A 12,141-nucleotide genomic window follows, 5' to 3' on the forward strand; every position below is an offset into this window, starting at 1 on the left:
TTTGGTATCTACAATTATTTCTTTTTCACGCAGTGACTTTTTAGTTAATTTTTTTTAGGAATTTGTTGAGAATACATAGTTCTAAAATGGTGGTCCTAATGCAGTGACGTGTAGTAGCCATTCAGTGACATTCTTACCTAAAATCATGCATCTATACTGGCATCCACAAAATGGAATGGAGACTGACATTACAGACAAGAAAGTCAAGATACAACATTTTATTGACCATTTTTGTAATTGCCTATGAATTTAATAGTTTGTGTTTTTTTACTGGTAATACAACAGTCATCTGTAGAAATTTGTATAAAAATTAAATTTCTTAATAATAGATTCTGCTGACAAAACTAAAATTTTTGTATACACGCGACTGGTCTTCTTGCAATAATTGGTTATTTCAAAACTTTATTCAAAATGTTATGGCCATTGAATCTCGACTGTCACCAAGGAATTACATTTCCATCCCAGCTCACCAGAATACCATTTTGCTTCTCGGAAAGAGAACCAAGAACTTCCATAATTCCAGTTGCGCTTTTATCAGTTGTCAGAGAAGCCTAAAAACGACAAGAAGAAAAAAAAAAAAAAAAAAAAGTTTACATTTCATTATTTGAATTATTAGTATATATATATATATATATATATATATATATATATATATATATATATATATATACACACACATATACACACACACACACACACACACACACTACCGTTCAAAAGTTTAGGGTCACTTAGAAATTTCCTTATTTTTGAAAGAAAAGCAGTTTTTTTCAATGAAGAGAACGTTAAATTAAAATCAGAAATACACTATACATTGTTAATGTGCTAAATGACTATTCTAGCTGCAAAAGTCTGTTTTTTAATGCAATATCTACATAGGTGTATAGAGGCCCATTTCCAGCAACCATCACTCCAGTGTTCTAATGGTACATTGGGTTTGCTAACTGTGTTAGAAGGCTAATGGATGATTAGAAAACACTTGAAAACCCTTGTGCAATTATGTTAGCACCGCTGTAAACAGTTTTGCTGTTTAGAGGAGCTATAAAACTGACCTTCCTTTGAGCTAGTTGAGAATCTGGAGCATTACATTTGTGGGTTCGATTAAACTCTCAAAATGGCTAGAAAAAGAGAGCTTTCATGTGAAACTCGACAGTCTATTCTTGTTCATAGAAATGAAGGCTATTCCATGCGAGAAATTGCCAAGAAACTGAAGATTTCCTACAACAGTGTGTACTACTCCCTTCAGAGGACAGCACACACAGGCTCTAACCAGAGTAGAAAGAGAAGTGGGAGGCCCCGCTGTTGTGGATTAAAAGTATGTTTGTGACTCCACTTCCTCTTTTACAACGGCCCCTGCATCCGGGAATACACCCTAACCATATATATATACATAGAGAGAAAGAGAGAACCAATGTATGAGTACCACGCACAGCCTGAAGTCAGAAGGAAAGCCCCTTTTTGTGACAGCATATAAGCTTGAGTGTAATGCATAATAAATGAGATCTACTTTGACCCTACCCTTGGTGTCAGTGTATTTTCTTCCGTGCGCACGCTAAAGCTGAACCTACTGAATTTGGACCAGGCAGTCAACTGACGAGTATACCTGAGTATACATCCATAACACCGCTGCACAACTGAGCAACAAGAGAAGTACATTAGAGTCTCTAGTTTGAGAAATAGACGCCTCACAGGTCCTCAACTGGCAGCTTCATTAAATAGCACCCGCAAAAGGCCAGTGACAACGTCTACAGTGAAGAGGCGACTCCGGGATGCTGGCCTTCAGGGCAGAGTAGCAAAGAAAAAGCCATATCTGAGACTGGCTAATAAAAGGAAAAGATTAATATGGGCAAAAGCACACAGACATTGGACAGAGGAAGATTGGAAAAAAGTGTTATGGACAGATGAATCGAAGTTTGAGGTGTTTGGATCACACAGAAGAACATTTATGAGACGCAAAACAACTGAAAAGATGCTGGAAGGGTGCCTGACGCCATCTGTCAAGCATGGTGAGGTAATGTGATGGTCTGGGATTGCTTTGGTGCTGGTAAAGTTGGAGATTTGTACAAGGTAAAAGGGATTTTGAATAAGGAAGGCTATTACTCCATTTTGCAACGCCATGCCATACCCTGTGGACAGCGCTTGATTGGAGCAAATTTCATCCTACAACAGGACAGTGACCCAAAGCACACCTCCAAATTATGCAAGAACTATTTAGGGAAGAAGCAGGCAGCTGGTATTCTATCTGTAATGGAGTGGCCAGCGCAGTCACCAGATCTCAACCCCATAGAGCTGTTGTGGGAGCAGCTTGACCGTATGGTACGCAAGAAGTGCCCATCAAGCCAATCCAACTTGTGGGATTGGCTTCTGGAAGCATGGGGAGGAAATTTCTCCCGATTACCTCAGCAAATTAACAGCTAGAATGCCAAAGGTCTGCAATGCTGTAATTGCTGCAAATGGAGCATCCTCTGACGAAAGCAAAGTTTTAAGGAGAAAATTATTATTTCAAAGAAAAATCATTATTTCTAACCTTGTCAATGTCTTGACTATATTTTCTAGTCATTTTGCAACTCATTTGATAAATATAAGTGCGAGTTTTCATGGAAAACACAAAATTGTCTTGGTGACCCCAAACTTTTGAACGGTAGTGTGTGTGTATATATATATATATATATATATATATATATATAAATTATTTTGATTTACAAAGACTAATGCAAAATACTGCTGTGTGAAAGTGGCTGCATCTAAAATCAATCCACTTCTATAGAGCTATTCACACGGACGGTTTTTGCCCGTTTTCATGGATCCATCAATAGACTCAAGTCTATGAGAAAATACTGAACTCTGGTCCCGTACGGGTGCAAATCGGCCGTGAAAGACAGCCGTTTTTCATGGCCGATTTCACCCCTGTTCATGTGAATAAAGCCTAAGCTAGAAACTGATCAGAGTGAATACATGGGATTATATACTACATAGATCGGAACATAAAAACCAAATACAGCCAATATCAGAATTTTGGTCAGTATTTGTAAGTGAAACCTACACAGAGAAAAAGTATAATGCAAAGATTTGCACCTCTTGAGCGTTGTGGACCCACTCCAGGTTTTGGCCTACAAATACTGGTGCAAAATATTGACCAAAATACTGCCATGTGAAAGAAGCTTTAGTTTACATGGAGTTTTTTGCAGGCAGAAAAAATCTGGCTCAAAATTCCTTCAAGAATGGTTTAATGTTTCTTTTCTTCTGCGTTCCGCCACAAAAAAAAAACGCTCAGAAACAAGCGCCTTACATTGAATTTAATGGGAGGTCAGAGGCGGAAACCACGTGAAGGAGCATACAACTTTTTTTTCCCGCAAGTGGCCAAAAACCGCCAGAGAGAAAAAAAAAAAAAAAAAAAAAACTCCTCTGCCTCCAATTTAAATCAATGCAGGGCAATGTTGGAAATATTTTGTTGCGGCTTCCGACGTCACTTTCGTGTCATAATCAAAAAAACCCTCAGTGACCCTAAGGCCTTGTTCACACAGTTTTTTGCAGGCGTAAAAATTTTGACCTGCTTGCACGCCGTTTGCCGCGTTTTTCGGCCGGGGCCATTGAGCGCCGCGAGCAGAAAACGATACAAAAAAACGCTTTCTCTGCCTCCCATTGATGTCAATGGAAGATCAGAAATGGAAACGCCCGAAGATAGAGCATGTTGCTTTTTCCGTGAGGGATTTTGCCTCTGCCTCCCTTTGAAATCAATGAGAGGCGTTTTTTGACTCGGTTTCGAAAAACTCATTGTGAACTCTTTCACACAGCACTATTTTTGTCAGGATTTAGTTTCAGTATTTTCAAACCCAAAGTCAAGGGTTGAACTGACGCAGAGAAAAAGTACAATGAAAGCATATTTAACTATTCCGTGTTTTAAATCGACTCCTGGTTTTGTCTTCCAAACATGGATGGAAAATATTGACCAAAATACTGGTGTGTGAAATAGGCTTTAGGCCTCATGCACACGACCGTAGCCATGTGCGGGGCCGTGATTTTCGGCTCGGCCGGCTGCGCAGTGTCACCCGCGTCCATTATTTTCTATGAGCCTGGACCCCAGAACACGGGCGTAATAAGACATGTCCGTTCTTTCTGCGGTCCAGGCTCCTGGGCCATGCACGGACCGTGGAAACCACGGTCGTGTGCATGGCCCCATAGAAATGAATGGGGCCGCAATTCTCCCGTGAATTTTCAGGGGAATTGTGGCCGCAAAAGCACGTTCGTGTGCATGGGGCCTTAGTTTAATTTCGCCTTTGGTTTGTTTACAGCTACAATCTAATTATTAGGTGTGTTTGTTTATTTTGCGCCACCGACATGCATAAACTTTCTAACTAGCCAATTAGGAATGATATAGATATATTATATATACACACACAATTTTTTTAATATTTTTTTAAACACACAATATATGTATAATTTATTAATAAAAGGAATGGGTGAGGGGGGGGGGGGACAACGACGACGACTGAAGGGTGCGGTCTTGGGTTCGAGAAAAAAATGATTACTGGTAAGAGTAATCGGCCTTTTACCCCCTCATCCATGAAAGCACCTCCGGAGATATACAAGATAAATATTTTTAGGGTGGCACGACTGCTTGAAGCACCTTCCTTCCAAAGGCTAGGTCAGAAACAGCATGAAGTTGAAGGCAATGATGTTTTAGGAAGGTATGAGTGGAACTCCATGTGGCAGACCTACAGATCTGTTCTAAGGAAGAGTTAGCTCTTTCTGCCCATGAGGTGGACACTGTCCTGGTGGAATGGGTCGCAAAGAATAAAAGGAACATGAAGATCCTGTGAAGAATAAGCTAGAGTGATGGCTTCCTATATCCATCTAGCTACTGTGGACTTTCTAACTGTAGAACATTCTCCGGTCTTTAGTGACCTGTAGGTACTGAATTAGACCTCTTCTCACATCTAGACAGTGGTATTAATGTTCTGTAGGATTTTTTGAGTTGTTGTAAAATATTTCCTGATTTTAATGAAGCTCTAATACTACATTGGGAAAAAATACCGGTAAGGTTTTCATAACTCTATCATCCAAAATTAAGGTATGAGGAGGAAAGTCAGAGAGGGCTTGGATCTCACTAACCCTATGTGCTATGATTACGGCTAGAAAAAAGGTAATCTTTCAAGAGATTGAATCTCAAGATTCAAAAAGGGAGGGCTTTTTCATAGCAATGAGAACGACATTTAGATCCCAGGGAGGAACGGAGGACTGAACTGGACGTCGGAGTCTGGAAGAGGCCACAAGAAATCTCTCGATATAAGGATGTTCTATTAACCTAAAATCAAAGAAGAAACTTGTATCTAAGACTGACCCTGCAAAATGAACGAAGGCTCTCCAGACCCACCAATAAATATTTGACGTTATCTGCTTCGTACTAACATGGTAATGTCTACTGGATCAGATAGTCCTTTTTGTTTAAGGATTAGCCTTACAGTTTTCCATGATGTAAGGTGCATGTTGGATACCTGTGAATGTACCACTTGGCCCTGGGACAGGAGATCAGATCTGTCTGGTTGGTTGACATTTTGCTTGGCCAAGTGAACCAGGGCCTCCAGAAGGAAGCAATGAGAATGACAGGTGTTTTGTCATCTGGGCCTTCCTCAATAGCCTCGGTATCAGACAAAGAGGTGGAAAGGCATATTTCCTTTCCAGACTCCAGGACTGAGCTATAGCATCCACTGCTAAATTATTTCCAGACCTTTCTGTTGGGTCAGGTGGCATAAAGATCAATTGTAGGAGTTCCCTACTTAAACATGAATGTCTTTCTCATAATAGTGGCTAAGACCCAATCTGACTGTTTTATCTGTATCCTGCTGAGGAAGTCCGCCATCTGCTTGTCCCTTCCCCTGAGATGAACCACAGAGAGGGACAAAAGGTGATGTTCTGCTAGGGAAAAAAAAGGTTGGTTGAAATGTTCATTAGAGAATCCGATCTTGTTCTTCCCTGTCTGTTTAGATAGCCCACTGCTGTAGTGTTGTCTGAAGAAATCTTGATATGGTGGCCTGAAATTAAAGTCAGCGATTTTTGAAGTGCCTGGAGGATCGCACAAAGTTCCTTGTAGTTTGAGGGCATCAAACTTGTCTGAGGGTCCTCTAGACCGTGGAGAAGGAGGAGCTGAAGTGAGCACACCAACCCCATGAACTTGCATCCGTATTTATGTTTATAGTTGGAGCTTTTATCTATGGGACCTCTTTTTTAGGTTGTTGGACTCCAGCCACCATCTCAAGAAAAGATGCATCTTGGAAAACCGGAGAAATTGATTATCTAGAGAAAATTTGTATGTGTTCCACTTCCTGTGGATATCCAATTGAAGAGGCCTGGACTTGAAATGGGCCCATTTCATGGAATGCATGACGTGAATATGCTTAAAACCGACATTGCATGTCTGAAGGAGATAGCATGAGACAGCTACTGATCCTTTTCTGGGAAAAGAACATCTGTTTGGTGGAATCCAGTAGTATCCCCAAAAAAATATTTGTTTGAAGAGGTCAAATTTGACTTCTTGATGTTTATGTTCCATCCCAAATGGATTAAAAAAAGAACAAAATATCTGCAGATGACATGTTAGAGATTGAACTGTCTTTTTTTACCAGAAAATTGTTCAGATATGGAACTATAATGATGTCTTTCGTCTAGATAAACAACGTTACTTTGGCAGATCGCTTCAGGAAAACTCTCGGGGCCTGACAGATGCTAAAGAGGAGGGCCCTATACTGGAGAGGAGTGGGGGAATGACGGTTACCCTCAGATATCTTTGACATATCTGGCAAATAATACTAGGCATCTTCTGTAGGTCTATTGATGCTATCATATAATTTTTGACTAGGAGATGTACTGTCGAAGATAAAGTCTTTATTTAGAATTTTATGTATGAAAGAAAGGTGTATACTTTTTTTTCATTTATTACAAAGTGAAAGGTCCAGTTTGGGTTTTCTCACCAGGAAAGGGAGAATAGAACCCACTTCCCTCTTTCTTCTCTGAGGACAGGAATCAGAACATTCTTTTTCTAATAGAAGAATCATTTTATGGCCGGTTGTTTTAGAGAATCTATCTGGGGGAAGGCTTTTTAACTTGAGGCTAACCGGATTTTATGAGGTTTAAATTTCTTACCCCTTTAAAAAAAAAAAAAAAAAAAAAAAAAAAAAAGACAGACTACTTCCCACGCCACTTCTAACATCATTGTTGCTGGTCTTTATACCTGAATTCATTGCTTGGATTAAACAAAAATTCTATGCATTTCTTGGGAAAGTTAGGTTTCTTAACCCCTTCAGGACCCAGCCGATTTTTTCAAATCTGACATGTGTTACTTTATGTGGTAATAACGTTGGAATGCTTTTACCTATCCAAGCGATTCTGAGATTGTTTTCTTATGACATGTTGTACTTTATGTTAGTAAAAACATTTTGTCGATAATTTTGGTATTTATTTCTGAAAAACACCACAATTTAGAAAAAATTAGCAAAAATTAGCATTTTTCTAAATTTAAACGTATCTGCTTGTAAAACAGATAGTAATACCACACAAAATAGTTACTAGTTAACATTTCCCATATGTCTACTTTATGATGGCATCGTTTTTTGAACGTCCTTTTATTTTTCTAGGACGTTACAAGGCTTAGAACTTTAGCAGCAATTTCTCATATTTTAAAGAAAATTTCAAAAGGCTATTTTTTCAGGGACCTGTTCAGTCTGAGGTGGCTTTGAGGGCCTTATATATATTAGAAAATCCCCAGAAGTCACCCCATTTTGAAAACTGCACCCCTCAAGGTATTCGAATCAGCATTCACAAAGTGTTTTAACCCTTTAGGCGTTTCACAGGAATTAAAGCAAAGTAGAGGTGAAATTTACAAATTTCATTTTTTTTTGCAGAAATGTATTTCTAATAAAAAATTTTTTTGTAACACAGAAGGTTTTACCAGAGACATGCAACTCAATATTTATTGCCCAGATTCTGCAGTTTTTAGAAATATCCCACATGTGGCCCTAGTGTGATAATGGACTGAAGTATCAGCCTCAGAAGCAAAGGAGCATCTAGTGGATTTTGGGCCTCCTTTTTTTTAGAATATATTTTAGGCACCTTGTCAGGTTTGAAGAGGTCTTGTGGTGCCAAAATAGTGGAAACACCCCAAAAGTTACCCCATTTTGGAAACTACACCCCTCAAGGAATTTATCTAGGTGTATAGTTAGCATTTTGACTGCACAGGTTTTTCACTAAATTTATTAAAATTAGTCTGTAAAAATGAAAATGTACTTTTTTCTGAAAAAACATAGAAATTTTTAATATTTACAAGAAATAATAAAGAAAATGCACCCCAACATATGTAAAGCAATGTCTCCCGATTACGGTAATATCCCATATGTGGTAATAAACTGCTGATTGTACCCACAGCAAGGCTCAGAAGGGAAGGAGCGCCATTTGGATTTTGGAGCACGGATTTTGGTGGATTGGTTTTCGGTTCCATGTCTCGTTTGCAACGCCCTGGAGAGACCAAAACAGGGGAAACCCCCCAAAAGTGACCCCATTTTGGAAACTACACCCCTCAAGGAATTTATCTAGGTGTATAGTTAGCATTTTGACTGCACAGGTTTTTCACTAAATTTATTAAAATTAGTCTGTAAAAATGAAAATGTACTTTTTTCTGAAAAAACATAGAAATTTTTAATATTTACAAGAAATAATAAAGAAAATGCACCCCAACATATGTAAAGCAATGTCTCCCGATTACGGTAATATCCCATATGTGGTAATAAACTGCTGATTGTACCCACAGCAAGGCTCAGAAGGGAAGGAGCGCCATTTGGATTTTGGAGCACGGATTTTGGTGGATTGGTTTTCGGTTCCATGTCTCGTTTGCAACGCCCTGGAGAGACCAAAACAGGGGAAACCCCCCAAAAGTGACCCCATTTTTGAAACGACACCTCTCAAGGAATTTATCTAGGAGTATAGTTAGCATTTTGACCACACAGGTTTTTTGCAGAATTAGGCAGTGAAAATGAAAATCAACTTTTTTTCTGAAAAAGCATATTGTTTTTCAGTGCCATGCCGCCTTTGCAATGCCCTGGAGAGACCAAAACAGTGGAAGCCCCCCAAGTTACCCCATTTTGGAAACACCCCTCAAGGAATTTTTCTAGGGGTATAGTGAGAATATAGACTCCACGGGTCTTTTGCAGAATTTATTAGAATTAGGCGGAGAAAATTAATATCACAATTTTTTTCCACTAAAATGTTGAATTTTCTCATTTTCACAAGGGATAAAGGAGAAATAAACAACCAATTTTTGTAAAGCAATTTCTCTCGAGTACGGAAATACCCCACATGGGGTCATACATTTTTTTCATTAGAAATTAATTAACCCTTTCAGGACTGATCCATTTTTTGCTTTCTTATTTTCGTTTTTCACTGCCCGCCTTCCAAGAGCCATAACTTTTTTATTTTTCCGTCAGTAGAGCGGTTTGAGGGCTTATTTCTTGCGGGAGGAATTGTAGTTTCTATTGATACCATTTAAAGTGAAATAAAAAGTACTGGGAAACTGAAAAAAAAATAGGAAAATATAGGAAAAAAATCTGATTCCATTTTTTGGGGTTTTCGTTTTTACAGCTTTCGCCGTGCGGTAAAAACGAAAACTACAGCGATTTTGGCGGTTTAAAATTATTTAAGTTTTTTACGGTGTTCACCGTGCGAGTTAAATAATGGCATATTGTAATAGTTCGGCTTTTTACGGACGTAGCAATATCAATTCTGTTTATTTTTTTACATTACTTTTGAAGAAAAATGGGAAAAGGTTTTTTTTTTTGTAACTTTTTTTTATTTCTCACTACTAATAACTTTAATTCTTCTACACATTTTATTAGTCCCCTTAGGGGACTTGTACCAGCGATCATTGGATCGCGGGTACAATATGCTGCGATACTAATGTATTGCAGTATATTGTTATTTTTACAGGCTTCTGTAACCGCACGATCGCTGTTCCTGTCCCTTAGTCCTGGGTGTCAGCTCTATTACACAGCCGACACCCGCAGCGTATGGAGCGGGCTCAGCACGTGAGCCCGCTCCATACATCACCCCTGCACCATGACGTGCTATTAAGTCATAGTGCTCAAAGGGGTTAATGCACAGCGGATGGTGTGAATATTACAATTTTGCACTGATGTGCCATTTTAGTGCATAATATGTTGTGCCCAGTTTGTGCCACTGAAGACAAATACCTCATAAAACCTTAAGCGGGTTCTCCCGGGTATGGTGATGCCATATATGTGGGCGCAAAGTGCTGTTTGGGCACGCTGTAGGGCTCAGAAGGGAGGGAGCGCCATTTTGCCTTTGGAGCGCAGATTTTGCTTGGTAGTTTTTCTGTTTTGGGTTTCGCTGGTATTTCAGTTTAGAATGTGGGGGCATATGTAATCTGTGCGGAGAACATCAGGGCATAATAAGAGGGTATAAAAATGCGGTAAATAAATAATAATTCATAGATGTGTGGCCGGTGTCGCACTGAAAATGGGGTACATGTGATTTTTTTTGATCAATTTTTAATACATTTTTTTGCAAGCCGGGTGACCAAAAACAAGCAATTCTGACAATGTTTTTTAGTTTATTTTTTGCGGCGTTCACCGTGCACTATAAATGACCATTATATTTTATTCTGCGGGTCAGTACGATTACGGCGATACCAGATGTATATAGGGTTTTTTTTATGTTTTGCAGCGTTTGTGCAATAAAATCTCTTTTTTATAAAATTATTTATTTTCTGTCACCATATTCTGAGAGCCGTAACTTTTTTATTTTTCAGTCAAAAAAGCTGTGTAAGGGCTTGTTTTTTGCGGGACAGGTTGTAGTTTTTATCGGTATTATTTTTGGGTACATGCGACTTTTTGATCACTTTTTATTCTCTATTTTGGGTGGGGTGGTGACCAAAAAAATAGCGATTATGGTGTAGTTTTTTATTGATTTTTTTTGGGGTGTTCATCGTGCGGGAAAAACAACATTATAGTTTTATAGCTGGGGTCGTTACAAACGCGGTGATACCAGATATGTGTACTTTTTTTAACGTGTTCATTTTTTTCCTATAATGAAGACTTATTATAGGAAAAAAATGAAGTGTTTGTTTATATAACTTATAACTTTTATTTTTACACTTTTTTTAAAAAACATTTTTATTGTTTTTTTTACTTTTTTCACTTGTCCCACTAGGGGACACTTAGACTTGCAGCTTTGATCGCTGCTGGAGTAAATTACACTACACACGTAGTGTGATGTACTGCAACTGTCATTGTGACGTGACAGTCACACTGACAGGAAGCCTCGGAGGACCGGCAGGAGGCTGCTCCTCCGAGGCTTCCGTACATGGCAACCCGGAGGTCATTATCTGACCTCCAATTGCCACGACAAGCATCGGTAGCCCCCACGATCACTTCGTGGGGGCTGCCGATGTGCTTCAAACCACTTAAATGCGGCGACGGCAATCCGTTGCCGCATTTATGGGGTTAATTGCCGAAATCAGCGGCGATGGTCCGCTGACCGGCAAGGCTGGAGTGTCAGCTGTCAGGGACAGCTGACCTCCCGGTTCCCGGACACTGTCCGTTAGGACAGTGTGCGCCGGGAACTACTCCGCAATAGTACGTCCTGGTGCGGAAACTAACCCCTCTGCAGGACGTACTATTGCGGCGCGGCGCAGCGCGGGAAGAGGTTAAGGTCCGATCTATTCAGATTCTGTTTTCTGGAAAATCTTCAGGGAGGAAAGGAGTCCATTTGCATCCCCTGCATGGTAAAGCCTTTTCTCCTATTTGAGGACTTTTCCAGAAGTTTGTCATGAGCAGGCCCAAATAAATAATCACTAGAGCATTGTATTTAGCAGTTTCCTTTTTGATCCAGTATCACCTTTCCAGCCCTTCTGGTAGAGTTAGAAAGGTCTGCTGCTCTAGCGGATAACCTGACAGAATCTAAAGAGGCAACTGCTAAAGAATCTGCAGATATGGCTAAGACCGGGATAGAAGAGAGGATTTGTCGAATTCCTTGACATGCCTCCCTAACTGGGAAATACAGATTCTAAAGAGACCTAGCTTTGCAAGCAGCGGCTATGCCGGGCTTAAATGCTGCGGCAGAACCTTTCCATGTCCT

General features: G+C 39.6%; 1 protein-coding gene across 1 annotated transcript in view; it reads right to left on the reverse strand.

The window, feature by feature from the left end:
- Positions 1-203: 203 nt before the first annotated feature.
- Positions 204-12,141, reverse strand: part of LOC142660308 (C-signal-like) — a 49,301-nt gene continuing 37,363 nt past the window's right edge. Inside the window, exon 6 of the mRNA XM_075836906.1 lies at positions 204-551. Coding sequence (XP_075693021.1) covers positions 438-551 — 114 coding nt within the window. The 3' untranslated portion in view covers positions 204-437. The remainder of the gene's footprint in view (positions 552-12,141) is intronic.

This window comes from Rhinoderma darwinii, chromosome 9 (genome assembly GCF_050947455.1).
Source record: "Rhinoderma darwinii isolate aRhiDar2 chromosome 9, aRhiDar2.hap1, whole genome shotgun sequence".
NCBI lineage: Eukaryota > Metazoa > Chordata > Amphibia > Anura > Rhinodermatidae > Rhinoderma > Rhinoderma darwinii.